The sequence below is a fragment of the Grammomys surdaster genome, unplaced genomic scaffold, assembly GCF_004785775.1.
Source record: "Grammomys surdaster isolate TR1022 unplaced genomic scaffold, NIH_TR_1.0 361, whole genome shotgun sequence".
In the NCBI taxonomy this organism is placed as follows: domain Eukaryota; kingdom Metazoa; phylum Chordata; class Mammalia; order Rodentia; family Muridae; genus Grammomys; species Grammomys surdaster.
In genome coordinates this window covers 914071-929891 of record NW_021604780.1, presented here as the reverse complement: position 1 = coordinate 929891, position 15821 = coordinate 914071, and the positions used below count along the sequence as shown (strand labels likewise).

General features: G+C 48.1%; 1 protein-coding gene across 7 annotated transcripts in view; it reads right to left on the bottom strand.

Annotated features, from left to right (window-relative positions):
- Positions 1-3255: 3255 nt before the first annotated feature.
- Igf2bp2 (insulin like growth factor 2 mRNA binding protein 2) overlaps positions 3256-15821 on the bottom strand; it is a 101641-nt gene continuing 89075 nt past the window's right edge. For 3 of the 7 annotated variants that reach the window (XM_028779690.1, XM_028779689.1, XM_028779692.1), the window contains 5 exons: positions 13098-13214; positions 8980-9054; positions 7982-8113; positions 6163-6276; positions 3697-5160 (listed from right to left, as the gene is read on the bottom strand). In XM_028779690.1, the coding sequence (XP_028635523.1) occupies positions 5068-5160; positions 6163-6276; positions 7982-8113; positions 8980-9054; positions 13098-13214 (531 nt within the window). In that variant the 3' untranslated portion in view covers positions 3697-5067. Of the gene's footprint in view, positions 5161-6162; positions 6277-7981; positions 8114-8979; positions 9055-13097; positions 13215-14756; positions 14826-15821 lie in introns of all 7 variants that reach the window. The other 4 variants (XM_028779688.1, XM_028779691.1, XR_003712946.1 and 1 more) reach the window with 3 other exon arrangements.

Sequence of the window (15821 nt, the reverse complement as noted above, 5' to 3'; positions counted from 1 at the left end):
AGCCAGTATTGCTTTAGAGGTCTCTGAGGCCTCCCTGACTAGATCCTGTGATGGTTAAAGCTGTGTTTTAAGTTTAAATTACTGTGTTTAAGAGATTTATAAGCCGGGCGGTGGTGGCGCACGCCTTTAGTCCCAGCACTTGGGAGGCAGAGACAGGCGGATTTCTGAGTTCCAGGACAGCCAGGGCTACACAGAGAAACCCAGTCTTGAAACCCTCACTCCCCCCCCCCCAAAAAAAAAAAGAAAGAAAGAAAGAAAGAAAAAAGAGATGTATAAAACAAAAATGCCCCTAACCTGTAAGCCCTACTTCCCCAAGGACAGATAAAAACCCAGAATGCTGGGGGGTGGGGGTTGTTGTCAATGTAAAGTAACAAGTCATATGTTTTCACTTCTGTAGACAGGTTTGATTGCCCTAACTACACAGGATGTGCTTGATCACACAGGGACAGTGGGTACATAGACAGAAAGTACATCAGGATGGACGCTTGCCCCTGATTGGACGAAGGTGGCAAATACTTAGCTTTGTGCTTTTTCCTTCATAAGCCTGACTAATGTAACTTAGCAACATACTCTGGGAATCCCAGGTATGGACCTTGCCAGTGTCCATGGTCCTGGCCAGTATTTAATAATAAATCCTGCTTCAAATTTGGCTCAAAAATTATGGTTGTGTCCCTATTCTCCACAGGTTTACCAATCCCAGGACAGTGTTCCACACCTACCACCAGAGTTTGTTTAGTGACCCCTGCTAGGAGCAGTGGCATTACCCACGCAGGGTGTCTTACTTAAAAACTGTCTTCGCATCTTTTAATTGGATTACGAGATAGTAAGTTTTCACATGGCTTGTTTTATCACTCACCCCTTAACCCCTCATTTGTGTCTCCCCGTGAACTCCTTGCGTATTCCTTTCAGCACCGGACACTCCCTTGTTTTCCTGGCACCTGTGTTCTACTATTTCTTACCCCTTAAGGCACCATCCCTCTGACCTCTAAGTTCTACTCCGTATTTTTCTTTCTTCTACAAGTAAACAAGAGTCAAAGCTAGGACATACATGCATGTGAGAGAGAACACAGGATGTGTCTCTCTGGGACTGTGTCACCTCACTCAATACAATTTTTTTCCAGTACCGTTCATTCAGCTGCAGGTTTTATAGTTTTGTTTTTCTTTTTTTTTTTTTAGATTTTTTTTTTTTGTTGTTTTTTCGAGACAGGGTTTTTCTGTGTAGCCCTGGCTGTCCAGGTACTCACTCTGTAGACCAGGCTGGCCTCAAACTCAGAAATCCGCCTGCCTCTGCCTCCCAAGTGCTGGGATTAAAGGCGTGGCCACCGCCGCCCGGCTTGGACATTTCTTATTACTGTGAACAGAGTGGCAGTGGATGTGGACATACGTGCTGTAGGTACAACCATTACAAGCACAAGCACCCAGGGCCGGGGCTGCCCGTCCCAGGCGTTCACAAGGCTGCCCGTCCCAGGCGTTCACAAGGCTGGCCCTTCCGTCCTGGGTGGGGATGGACTCACAGGACTCTTACCCCATTGTCTTCAGTTATATATACACTGCTGAGCTCACCGGGCTACAACAGATAGCCTTAAAGCCACGGTCATACAGAACAAAGTGAATAGGTGAGAAGGTGAGAAAGATTTGTAGGGAAGGTGTGGAGCAGACAAGGGTGGGAGGAGCAAAGGGGATGGAGGGGAGAGCAATCAGTGTGCATGAAACTATTAACGCACTTAGTCATTTGTAAAAACCTTGATGACCATTTGTAAAAAACTTGACTTCCTTCTGGAACCTAGTGGAATAAAAACACCTGAAACTGAATTAATTTTACTTCTGAATTTTTGTTTCATAATTTTTTGAGGGAAGGGATCATAACCCATTATAAATCTTATCAAAAAAATTCAAAATCTACATCCTTATTATTATTATTATTATTATTATTTTTTTACTTTTTCAGAAGTGAGTTAACCCTGGGGCCTATAGATACAGGTGATTGCTGGCTTTATTTTTCATTTTGAGGCAAGAGTCTCACTAGATGACCCAGGCAGGTCTTGAATGAGATTCTTCTGCCTCAGTTTCCAAGGGTCTGGGATTACAGGCCTGTTTCACTAGGCCTGGCTAAATCTGTGTTTTTGAATGGTTATACTGGCGTGCACACACACACAAATAACACACGTGTGTATACATACACACACATATATAATATGCATCTGTATAGTCTGTGTGAGATGTATGCTAAAAGGCCTCAATAATGGTGGCTTATGAGAATATTCTCTCAAGGACCAGTGTGTCCTAAGCAGTGCAACACTGAGGTAGTAGCTTCATGGTGTCAAGTGTCGTCCTTTAACATCTGTCCCTACCAGCCGTAGTGGTGACTGCCCACACTTGGGAGGCTAAGCCAATATTGCTGTGAGTTTCTAGGCAGTATATTGCACATTCAATACCACATCAGCCAGGGTTACACACAAGGATCTTAGCTTACAAAACAAAAAAAGCAAAGCAAATCCCACTTTCTTCCAATTTCCATTCCTGCCAGCTACGTCAGCTCCACTATGGTACCCACCTCTATATCTGCATGCCTTCCTATGTGGGGGATGGGGAGCCCCTCTTGGAGATGGCAACTAGCCATATCTTCCAACAGTGGTCTTAGCAAGGCAGACAGCCTGGCACCGGATGCACCTCCTTTGCTGTGTATTGAATAGGGCCTATCACGGAGCTACACACCCAGCAGGTTTTTCAGCTCTGCTCAGCTTGTAACACAATAGTTGTTAAGTTTGTTTTATGTATTTTAAGGCTTTTGTTTGTACTGCTATTTAAAGAGGGACAATTAGAAGGAATGTGGCTAACTCAGTGGCTCTCAATCTGTTGGCCGAGACCCCTTTGGGTGGTCAAACCCTTTCAAGGCTCATAGGGGTCACCTAAAGTGACAAGACAGATATTTCCATTACAATTCACAACACTAACAAAATTAGTTATGAAGTAGCAAGAGTTCTATGAGAAACCATACTAAAGGGTCACAGCGTTATGAGGATTGAGAGCCACTGAGGCTGAGGCTCAATTTGCCATGCAGTCTGCCCTCTAGTTCTATGGCTCGGCACCTCAGTCACCCCCAGGGCTGAAATACCGCCATTCCAGAGGATCGGATGTTTTAGGTGAGGCTGCATGGGCTGCCTGCACACAGGCTCGCTGGCTCTCTGTTTCTTTCCCAGGTAGCCAAGGAGCTGTCCAGCCCCGACTGACCACCTGCTATACTTCCCCAAACCTTCAACTGACATTCTGGGAGCCCCAAAGCTCAGAAAATAAAACACTAAGACAACAGGATCTTGTTAGCTTGGATATATTTTTTTCTTTTTTTTTTTTCTTTTTGTCACAGAACACTGTTTGCAGTAGAGGAAACCGGCATCGCAGTCTGGTAGTGTCATGGTTTCTCCACATAACCAGGACGTGGTCATCCTTCAGCACAAAAGTCCTCACGGCACGTACCCTATTGAAATTCAGGACGGCTCCAATAGTCTCTGTTTTTCTTTGTCGTTTTTTAAAAAATAAACATTTTAGGTTTGTCCACAAGAAGGCCACGTAGGCTCTGGGCTAGCGGAAGACAGAAGTGCTGTTGCACACCTGGGCTGTCGCCTGCTCTGGGCTGGCAGTTCATCTTTTTTTTTTTTCAACTCATTTTTATTAAAAAAATAAAAAATGCTCCAACTATCAGTTTTACAAAATCTCTAAGGGAAACACAAGAGCAAGGTGCTGAGGTAAAAAACACCTGAGGTAGCTTTATTTGTGTGTTTTTCTCATTAAAAAAAAAAAAATGTAAATTTAACGCCCTGGGCCAACAACCTCGTTTGTATAAATTGCTATTTTCCTGCGCTTTAAATTTTTAAAGAAAGAAATAATTTCACTAAGTGTTGATGGCTTATATACCAAGATGTAAAAGGAAAGTACATTCTTTCTTTGTGGAGTTTTTCTGTGTCTGGTTGGCTGGTTTGTTTGCTGGGTTCCTGCTTTCCTCTTCCAAATGCTAGGACAAGTAGCGCCGACTCTTGTTCGCCTGAGTAACCAAGTGTGAGGTGAGGCTGGTCTGTGTGGTTCGCGTTTGTTCCTTGTGTGTGGTATGGTATTCAGAGCACTGCTTTGCCTGGGGTGGGGGAGGGGTGGATAGATATGGGGAGCAGAAAAAGGAAGGGATTCAAAAGAATTTTGGGTAGAGAACGGAGGAAGGAAGGGGAGGGAGATAGACAGAAATATATAGCAATATGAAAAAAAAGTAAAAAAAAAAAAAAAAAACCAGTTTAAAACCTGTGAAGCCGAGAAATGGGTGTATGGGATAAACAGGTGACAGGGCCTAGGGCCCCTCCTCAGGGACGGTATCCCTTCTGTTGACAGACACAGGTGACCCACAACTGCCATTAAGTGTCCTTGACAAGAGAGAGTTCCCTCCAAGTGAATTTTGTGTGGGTGGCTCAAAGTTCCTTTCTATACCAATGGACCTCACCTAAGACCTTAGTCTTTGAAGTCTAAAAAAGCCTGCTTTCTCTTCAAAAAGAAAACAAAATTAATCACTGAGTAAAAATTGGAGTTAGTTGAGTTATTTGATATATTATTTCTAAAATATATTAATGTTGCCGGCGCCCTGTGTAACCCACAGGCCACATTTCTTAACATCCTTCCCCTTCTGATTTGTACATACATGTACAGAGACAACTTTCCACAACAAAGAAACGGCTAGGAATTTTGCTTTGCTTTGAGCATGTTCACCTATGTTAGTTCAGCTGAAAGGGATGCCGTCCTGGGAGCGGAGGAGAAATCTGAGTTGGATGGGCAGTGGATGGCTGCTACGCCTGCAGAAGCCAGGGGAAGCTGGGGGTAGGCCAAGCGGTGTTTCTGGAGAACCTGGCCTTCCCTGTGCCCTCCTGGATCCCAGGATGTGTAGGGGTCTGCAGGCCCTGGCTGCTCTGCAGACTGCTCACTCCTTGGGATGGTCTTTGGTTTGCTCCCGATCTGCTGGCTGTTTGGTCTCGTCTGTCAGGTGTTGGGAGGGCTACATTCATCTGTTGTTTGCTGGTGTCTGTGGGAGCCTCACTTGCTGCGCTGTGGGGCGACTCCCTGAGGGTATTTCTGTTCCTGTTGCTTCACCTGCTGTACAATTTCCCTGATCTTGCGTTGTGCAGTCTGCAGTGGAGAGAAGGGAGGGGAGGGCACAGGGAAGACACAATCCCAGTTCTGAGGCCCCATAGGAAACAGAGGGTTTAGGACTTTGGAAAGGTAAAGTTGGATGCTCAGGCCAATTTCGCCTCCCCCAGGCCTGGCAGTCAATGGCAGAATTCCTCTCCACCTCCCCCCAAGCCTGCCAGGTACAAGGTAGGGGTCAGGGAGTTTACAGGAGTGGGAGGGGTAGGAACTAGCTGCCTAGAGTTCACAGTAAGCCGACTGGCCAGGAAGCAGCAGCAGGGGCCAGTGATGGGGGAAGAGGCCGAAGGCCCTGCTGTTCACAGCTGAGCTTGGCTATGGCCCCACTCACCGTTCCAAAGCACTAGAAACATCAGAAAAGGAGGGAGAGGCTAGAGCCCAGGCATCTGGAATGAACATCTGGAGCTTGGCTGTGCGCCCCAGCTCCCCATAGGCTGAACTCTGAGACTGACCCAGGCAGCAACTGCAGGGGTTAGTTCAGAGAACAGCTGCGCAAGTCGCCTACAAGCATGAGAAGAGCTCTTCGAGATTCACAATTGCTCTCTTCCAAAACTCACTCAACAAAACCATCAAGACACTTGCAGTGCTGGCCTCTCTGGCAAAGGGCATACAGTGCTGTATGTGCTCTGGGGAGGCAGGGAAGAGAGCAATGGAAAACTAGGGGCTCTTCCTGAGTTTTAGCCTTCTACAGTGAAACCTAGCATCTGGCTGCTCTGCTGGGGGCTTGCCTGACAGACATGAGGCTCTCAGAGGAAGCCTGGGGGTGGGGGGCTGAGTGGGGTTAGGGATGCTACACTCCCAACCTAAACAAGCCAAAAGCCTTGAACCAACAGTTCTCGGTACCTGAGGTCAGGGGGCCTGGGAGGGGTTCCACAGTGAGCGGGGAGGAGCGAGCGCAAGCATGTTGTGACGTGACACAAATACAAAAACTGAACTAGTGGGAAGAGCTGGGCAGGAGGCAGAGTCCTCACAGAATAGTAGTACCTGGCTAGCAAAAAAATGCCCGATAATTCTGACGATCACTTCCTCATTCTCATCTGGCGTTTGGTCACGAGGCACGATAACTTCTGCACTTGTCAAGTTCTGCAGCTCATTCACCTGGGAAGGCGGAGAAGGCAGTGAGCAAGGCGAGCCCCCAGCCCCCACCAAAGCCTATACTTGGGCTGTGGAGGAGGGGCTAGGGATACAGGGGGAGGGGCTTAGTATAAGGGGAGTAAAGGAGGCTCAAGTTCCAAAAGGCTGATTGACAGAAAAACAGAGTGTAGTCCTGACTCCATGGGGCCACTTCTAAGCCAAATGCTCTAATTCTGCACACTCCTGGGTATCCCAGTAACAGCTCCCATCTGAATCTGCTTCCTGGTTTCTAGCCATGAGCTATGTGGTTTCTTGTCTGACACAGAATAAACCACCAACTTCTCCTTGCCTCTCTCATTCCCCCTCCCCTCCTCTCCCCTCCCCCCTCTTTCTTCTGAGACAAGGCTGGCCTTGAACTTGCTACACAGGTGAGGATGACCGTCCACTTCTGATCCTTCATGCTCCATTTCCAGAGGGCTGGGATTACGAACACACAGAGGTCCGTCCCTGATCCTTGACATGATGGGGCAGCCAACACAGCCGGGGACGCAGAGAATTCAGTGACTATTAGAGGCTCAGGCTTCAGCTGCACAGGGCACTCAGTTATGCGTATTCAGGATTTGGATTGCACTTGTAGACGGCCTGCAGTCCAGGCACACGACTCGCTACATCTAGACTCTAAGCTCCCTGGGACACTGCAGTTCCTGCTACCCAACAATGTCACTTCACCATCATGCACCTAGTTCTACAGAGACTTGACCAGTCAGTCACCTACTCATCTACTGAGAAAGCCATCTTCCAGAACATACTCGCGCCTCACAGATACCCTATTGATGTCTGGGATTAATATCTGAATCTCTGAGGGTCTGGCCATTGATCCCAGGGTCCCATACTTGATAAGTTCATGTCCTGTCACTGATTATACCTCCATCTCTGGAATTCAGGTGACATGTGTTACACCTTCAGACCAAAAACATAAATTACTTTAGAAGTAAATTTTTCTCACCCTTTGCTGAGCCAACTCCCCTATAGCAGACATCCAGATTTGTGAAAGAACCAGAGAATGGGATGTACGGTAGGGAGAGTGAGCTATCTGTGAGACTGCCATCAAGAGAGACCGGAGGTCAGAGTTGCAGCCTGGACTTGCAAACCAGGTGGTAGAGTGGTGTCAAATGGCCAGCAGATACTTTGGGTTCTACCTGCTCTGTGTGTGTGTGTGTGTGTGTGTGTGTGTGTGTGTGTGTGTGTGCGTGTATATGTGAGTCTATGTATATGAGTGTGTATGGTGTGTGTGAGAGTGCATCTGTGTGTGTGTGTGTGTATGTGAATCTATGTATATGAGTGTGTGTGTGGTGTATTGTGAGAGTGCATCTGTGTGAGTGAGTGTGTATGTGAGTGTACGTATATGAGCATGTATGTGACTGTGTATGTATGTCAGAAGATGGCCTTCTTGTCTTTGGGATATCAAACAGGGCTGGGTGGTACAGCGTTAAGGAACAGGGTGGTTTCTGTTCTGGGCTTGACACCAGGGACCTAGGCCCTTAGTGCCAGAGTGATAACCTTTCTGTCCTTGGACTCCTCATGGTTCACCCATGAGCACGCGTCAGGAGAACGCAAGCCTGCCAGCCTAAGGCCCTCGCATATGCTGAGGGTGAGCAGAAGAGACAGCGAGGCTCTGAGGGAAATCAGGCATGGCCATGGCAGGGAAGGGAGTCAGGAGCCAACTCACGGTTTTACCGCCTTTGCCAATCACCCGGCCAGCTGTCGACGAGGGAACTCGGATGTGGGCCTCCAGCTTCACCTCTTCTTTGGGATTAAAGAAGTTTTCTTCTTTCAGTTTCCCAAAGATCCGTCCCTGAGCCTGCAAACAAGACCCGTCCCTGAGAAAAAGCTGGTGACTGGGCCGGCAGCTGTCCACACCGATTTGACAGTGCTAGGAGGGAGCGAGGAGCCCAGTGATGGATGCTGTCCTCCCTCCAAGCACACCTGCCTCAGTTTCCTCAGAGCCAGGGGGTGCCCACTGAACAACCCCACTCTGCAATCTGCACACGGGCTGCCGAGCTTCCTGGCTTGTGACTGCCTCCTCTAGTGAGTATGTGTGTCCAGGTTGGACAGACTGGTGAGCCACCACGACTACATTCTTGTTTCCATGTTCCCAGTGCCTATGAGTGTCTGTTGTTGCACTGGTCTAAGACTTTTGTAACTCCCTCTCCACTGCGTGCTCAGTTCTCTGGTCACTGAAGGCCGTGAGTTCGGTGGTGACAGGATTTGACGAGTCTGAATCTGCCACCTTTAGTTTCCTTCTGTGGTGCTGGGAATCAAACTCATGGCCCTGTATGTGCTAGTATAGTCATCACTTCGGCATGCATGTTGGCAGCAGTCAGTGCTATGAGACCATCATCACTATATGTAACGCTCTGGTTCTATCCAATTAGTGGCACCAGCCTGTAATCCCAGTTTCTCAGGAGGCTGAGGAAAATAATTGCAAAGTTAAAAAAAAAAAAAAAAAAGCAAGGCCAAGACCAACCTGAGCAACCTAGTGAGATTTGGAAGGGGTCTAGGAGTGTGGTTCAGTGGACAAGAGCTTGGTCCCTTTATATATGAGGCCCTAGGACTGGCCCTGCACCAACCACTACCACAGCAGTCGTCAGCTGGTCCCACCCCTTGCTACTCCCATTTTCCAGCAACCTCCAGAGCCTGCAGGCTAACATGGTCCTTGGTGCTAACCTTGAATTGGGCTTCAGGGGGCCCGGTGATGATGACCATCCTCTCACTGACATCCGGACCTTCTGCTGGAGCGATCTGTGGTTCAAGGAAAGAGGAACATGTTGATGCCAAGACCCTCTGCCGACACCAGTTGATGACAAAGCTTCTGCCTTCAAGCCCCATCCCCTGTCTTACATTGTACTGACTCTGTACTGCCTCAGCCCTGGGTCTTAGGAAGTCAGGACCTCAATCCCCAGTATCAAATTTGGGCCATTGGCTGCCCAGAACAGGTCAGAGCAGGCCAGTAGTTACTGCCACTCCCTGCAGTGAGCACTCCTCTAGCTACTTGCCTCTCTGCCCAGCCAAGTCCTATGAGATACAGGCTCTGCCAACCCCCAGGGCCTAGAGGGAAGACAGGGTTAGCCAGCAGCATTGTGAATCCTATGTAGCTGCAGGAAAGCTCACCCTGGCTCTAACTCACAGCACACAGGAGCCAGCTGGAAAGGATAAGGAAGGCAGAGCAGGGATGTCTGTCAGTAAATGAGGAGGCTGCCGTGGTTCCTGTCCCGGCTCTGTGAACCCTTTTCCTTGTGGACTTGCTCCCTCATTTGGGAAGACTGAGTCAGCAAGCTTTTTAATCCTGTGAGAATACAAAGACCTCACCAATAGTTTGGTTAGAGGTGTCTGGTGGTTTGAATAAGATTGGCCCCACAGGTTCATATATTTGAATGCTTAGGGGGTGGCATTAGTTTGGAAGGATTAGAAGGTGTGGCCTTGTTGGAGGAAGTGTACCATTAGGGGTGGGCTTTGGGATTTTAGGAGCCTAGATCAGGCCCAGTGTCTCTCTCTTCCTGCTACCTGTGGAGCTAATGTAGAACTTCAGAGTACCATGTCTGGCTGTGCTACTGTGTTTCTTGCCATGATGGAAATGGACTAACCTCTGAACCGGTAAGCCAGCCCCAGTTGAATGCTTTATGAGTTGCCATGGTCATGGCATCTCTTCAGACAACTACAACACTAAGACAGAAGTTGGTACAGGGAGTGGAGTGTGGCTGAGACAGTCCTCACAAGCCTGTTTGGTGATGGAATGGAACTTTGGATTAGGAAAGCAGTTGAATGCTTTAAGCAGGGCTTACAAGGCCATTACTTATAGGAGCATGAAGACAGTGCTGAGGGCGATTTGAGCTGTGGAGGCCCAGTTGAAGACATTAGTAAATGGCCTGGAGACCATTCTTGTGGCATTTTGGCAAAAAAAAGAAAAAGAAAAAGAAAAAGAAAGAAAAGAAAAAAGAAAGAAAGAAAGGAAGGAAGGAAAAGACGAAAGAAAAGTGGCTGCTTTATGCGCTTACCAAAAAAAAAATCTATCTGAGGCTAAATTAGAGAGTTTTGGATTAATGGCATTGGCAGAAATTTCAAGACAGCCTAGTGCTGACTCTGTCATGTGGTTATCAGTGGTCACTCTCATAAGCTGACCTAGGAAAAATACAAAATCAGTCTGAGGAGGAAAGGACCATCAGGAAGTGCAATGGAGCTACGTGTGGTACTTAAAGAGATAAAAGCTTTTTATCTTTCCTTTAAAGGAAGGTGCTAAGTGGCCAAAAGAAGATGGTGACTTCGGGTCAAGACCCCATCCAGCTCAGCTTCCAACTTGTGGAAAGGAATTAAACAAAGGCTTAAGCAGTGGAGGAAGCCATCAAAAACAGAAAGTTGATGAAAACGAATTTGAGGGGCCATGTGTCAGTTTCAGTAAGCACGAGAACTTGGCAGCTTCAGCCACATGGTTACAGTCAAGAAAGGATTGTGGATCCCTCTGCAGCTAGGGAAGAACATAGAGGCCAAGCCCGTGTCAGGATCTTGTTACATTTTCCTCCTAGCACACTCTGACTTAAAAAAGTCTTTACAGAAAGAGAGAGGGAAGTTGACAACAGAATTGGGCTGAACCTGGTAGTTCCAGGCAGTAGTTCCACCCACTGAGGAGGCCAAGACTGGAAGATTATTTGAGACTAGGTTAGCGCTCAGCTCAACAGCACAGGAACTTAAGGGTGACCCGGGAGCTACATGTGAGCACACAGTGCATCTTGCAGTCAGACTAGGCTTTCTGTAGCCGTGCTCCAGGCAGGCAGGCAGTCTATTACAGGATCACTCAGAAAGGAACCTGCTCAGGGAGGTGGTGTTCCCACCATGTTGTGAGCAATGCAGTCTCCAAATCACCTCATCTATGCTGTAAGACAGGGTCTAGGGCTGTGTCCCAGCTTTCTTGTGAACACCCATCCTCAGTATATCGTCACCTGCACCCCTTCTGCTAGACCTCCAAGAAGTTCTCTGGCCTTGATTACTTACACTTTGTGGTATGAGGATGAATGGGAGCCATGGGTGACACAGGTACTTCCTTACACAGGTAAGGAAGCTTCCAGGACCACCCTCCACCTTGAGCAGTTATTTCTCTGCGGTAGCCAAAGCTTGTCCGTCCAGGCTATGGAGATTGAGGCAGGCTGCTCACAGGCTGGCCCCGAGGAAGGTGGCAGGAAGCCCTGTCTGCTTCAAGAGCCACTGCTGGCACTAAGCCCTTAGCTGAGAATTCTGTGGCGCGATGTCTCAGGGACTGATCACAGCTGTGACAGACCTCCCCTCCTCTTCATTTCCCTAAAGGTGCTAACTGGGCATGATCTGAAGGTCAGTACGGTTGCTACTGTAGGGAGTAATGGTAAAAGGCAGCAGCAATGGAGCAGAAACAGGACAATCTGAGCAAATCTTGGCTGTCACAGTAGTTCTGTGTGGCCTTGGACAGATCAGTCAGATCTCCTGGGCTCCATTGTCTCCAAGCATCAGCAAATGGGGAAGGTATTGTAGTCGGCCTCAGCAGACACTCAGGATCTGAGTGGTCAATGAAATTTCTGTCTAAGATTGAGGCTGACCACTTAGGTGTCTCAATGAGCCCTAGTCTCTGTGTCTTTGTAGGTGTCTGTCCTTTGGTCTAAAATGTTTCACTGTAGTTTTCTTTACCATCTCAGACTACAATACTGGGCACTAACAAAGATCTTCTGGGTGCTCCAGGCTGTGGCCATCCTTGCTTTCTGTATTGTCTAGGCCAGGGCACTACCTGGCCAAGCCATCAGGCAGAGAGCACCCCATGCCCTCATCACACCCAGCCCACAATGGGCTGCTAACCCCCAGTATGAATGTGAACCCCTAACTGCAAGCACAGACAGCATGAGAGTGCAGCAAGATGCCATCTTTCCCAGGGGCACCACAGTCCTCATAATGCACAACTTAGAATATTTTCTTTTTAGTTTTCTTCCCTGTCACACTTGCTGTGAGAAAAGCTCCAGCTCTTAGGGAGAAAGTGTAGGCATTCATATTCTCTCTCTCTCTCTCTCTCTCTCTCTCTCTCTCTCTCTCTCTCTCTCCCTCCCTCCCTCCCTCCCTCCCTCCCTCCCTCCCTTTCTCTCTCTCTCTCTCTCTTTCTAAGTCATGAGACTTGGCATAATTCTGGGTTGTCTCATGGTAGCAAATTCTTTCCCGTAACAATAGAAAACATTTCCGGAAGCATTTCATGGGGCTTTCAGAATCAAGGCTTTACGCTGAGTCAGAGCAACAGCTGGAGTCGAGGCAGGTCTGTGGCAAACAATCCCTGACAACCGAGGGAGGCAGAACACGGGCTACTTGCAGCCACATCTGCATACATCAGTGTTCCAAACCAAGGAGACTTCCCTCTTCCAGCCTTTGGCTCAGCCCTGGCCTCTTAACAGGAGACACTATCAGCTTTGTCTGCCTATGACTTTATCAGTACTTTCCAGAATGTTCCCTTTGCTTTTCCATAGTCTGTAAGTCCTTGAAGCCTGAACTAGGGAGCATCAACGTGTTGAGTGCTAGGCACAGATACTCATTCTGCTCATTTTGGCCTTCTTCTCTTCATCTTCTTGGCAAGAGGAGACAGTGCTAACCCTTGGAGGACCACCTTTGGTTGTTACTAGTGTCTTAACTTTGTTGTTTGGTTGAACAGGAGAAGGACTAAGATGAAGAATGGGGGCTGACAGGAATGGTTGTGGAAACACTTTAGATCCCGTCTCTGGGTGCTGAGAGAATTCTCTAGCACCGACAAGAGGAAGCCTGTGGGGACAGGTAGCAACAAATCTTACCTTGATGGAGGCACCAGCAAACCGAGCCAGCTGTTTGATGTGTGCCCCCTTTTTCCCGATGATAGCACCCACAGCCTGAGTTGGGATGAAGAGACTCACAGTCTCCTGCTCGGGGTACTAGAAAAGAACACGCATACAGCTGTCACTCTGACTCAGCATAGCCCAGCCAAATGCCGTTAAGACTCCCAACATGGGAAGACCTCACTATCTGGGAAGATGCCCATGGCATGTCAGTGTGTGGCCCGGTGCTCTACAGGTGAATCTGAGGAGTGATGTTGAACCTAAGCAAGATGCATGAGCCCGGAAGGGCCTCTAAGCACCTGTGTTTGTGGGGTGCATACAGCTGTCTATCCCTGAGTTCTTTTACAGACACAGATTTGATATATATGCTTCTTGGGTCTTCCTCCAAGAACCAAAATGGGTTATTTTGTGATGGTCCAGTGGATTGAAGACAAAAAAAATGTTTGCCATGCAAGCTTGATGACGTTGAGTTCAATCCCTGGTGGAAAGAGACAATTCCTGAAAGCTGTCCTGACCCCCTGATGGTGGGTATGAGCCTGCACATATACAACAATACATAAAATAGTAAAAAGTTATTAAACACACCTGGCTCAAGGACAGAGGGAAAGCTGTCCAGCCCATCCTATAACTAGGAACACCACTTCACAAGGTGACTCACCCTGCTGTGACCAGGCCCCATGGGGAGCCTTCTATTCCTGGAAACCCCTGAAGAAAGAGGCTCTTAGGCCAGGCTGCCAGTGGTTGACGCCGTAAGAGACTGTGGGAATGATGTGTCTTTGGTTGCTAGACTTTGATTAAAGAACATTGGCAAAAACGTGTGGTATAGTGTATGCCTGTCTATGTTCATATGTGTGCATGTATGTTAGAGGCCAGAGGCTGATGCTAGTATCTCTCTCAGTAACACTCTACTTTAGTGATGATGTGAAGCATCCTATGGAACCTAGAGCTCACGACCTAGTTAGATTACCTAACCAGTGAGATCCAGATCTCCTATCACTAGTGCCTCGGTGCAGGAGCCCCAGCACATCTAGCTTTTATGTGGGTGCTTAGAATTTGAACTCGGGTCCACGTTTGTATGGCAAGTACTTTACCACCTGAGCCACGGCCCTGCCTACTGCAAGCTTTTCTTTAGTTTATTAACATTTTCTAACTGGTTTTCCTGTGTGTGTGTGTTTGTGTGTGTATACACATGTGTACAGATGCCTGCAAAAACTAGAGATACTGGATCCCTTAGACCTGGAATTACAAGTGACTGAGCCACCTGATGTGGGTGCTGGGAACTCCAGTGTTCTGGAAGAGTAGCGTGCACTCTTAACGACTGAGCCATAACTCAAGTCGTTTTGTTCTTTAAGGAAGGATTTTACACTGTATGCAGCTTGGGCTGGCTTGAAACTCACTACATAGCCCAGGCTCAACTCAAACTGCTAGTATCACCTGAGAGGCCACAGAGGCAAGAGGGCTCCCAGGGTGGCTTGGTGCTTACACTCTGAGCTGCATTATTCCCGGGGCAGCCTCGAGCCATGGCAGAGAATATTCACACTGTGAACACTCACAGGCCCGGTCAGGTCATCAGGGGATACATGGAGCTAGCCGCAGGGAGGAGGAATGGTGGATGAGGCAGAAATGAGGGGCACTTACGGCGTGATGATGCGGGAATGGGCCGAAATGGTGATGAGGGTACAGACTGGAGAAGTATCCGGAGTGGGTCTGCACATTAACAACACAGTCAGTGAGTCGGAGTCTGAGTCCACGCAGCACGTGCTCTATGAGCCAACACCACTAGCTCATCTACAAACACGTGCCTTTGTGTTCCTAATCCCTGCTCAACTCCCTTTACCGCGAGACCACGGAACTCATGGCTAGGTGTCACCTGGCTTCTAAGATGACCTTTGCCCCCTAGGAACTCAGCACACACACTCACTGCTCTGTCTGACCTGCTTTGGTGGAGACAGTGGCTCCTATTTTATAGGGGAATGACAAGTTGTGTATTACAAGCAACAGAGAATACTGCAATAAAACCCAAGAGTTATCCAGAACAAGCAAACGTGATCCTAGGGAGACAGAGCAGTTAGCTGCATCAGAGATTTCCAGAAGGAACAGAAACTCAGTAGAAAAACTGAAAGCAATATAGTAAGGGAAAGGAAGCAGTGTAGATGTGGGGAGGGAGGGGGGCAGATGTGGGGAGGAGGGCAGATGGAAGAGAGGACAGATGTGGAGAGGGAGAAGTGGAGCAGGAAGGCAGATGTGGACTCATGAGGCAGAGCTAGCTATTAAGAAAATCAAAGTTGTAGCCGGGCGGTGGTGGCGCACGCCTTTAATCCCAGCACTTGGGAGGCAGAGGCAGGCGGATTTCTGAGTTCGAGAGTTCGAGGCTAGTCTGGTCTACAGAGTGAGTTCCAGGACAGCCAGGGCTACACAGAGAAACCCTGTCTTGAAAAACCAAAAAAAAAAAGAAAATCAAAGTTGAAATAGTAGCTGTTTTTTAAATTGAACATCCACGGCACAGCAAAGACTGATCTAAACTGTTTATAAATGCTTTACCCTCATAGCGGTCCCGTGAGACATGTCTGATCCACATTCTTACGGGCACGACCCTTACTGAAGTCAGTCAGACTCTCCTCCAGCTAGACTCAGCTCCAGATCGAGCTTCACCTTGTGACTCCTTAGTAACAAAATCCACTGTGTGTTTTTTGAGCTGGGAGA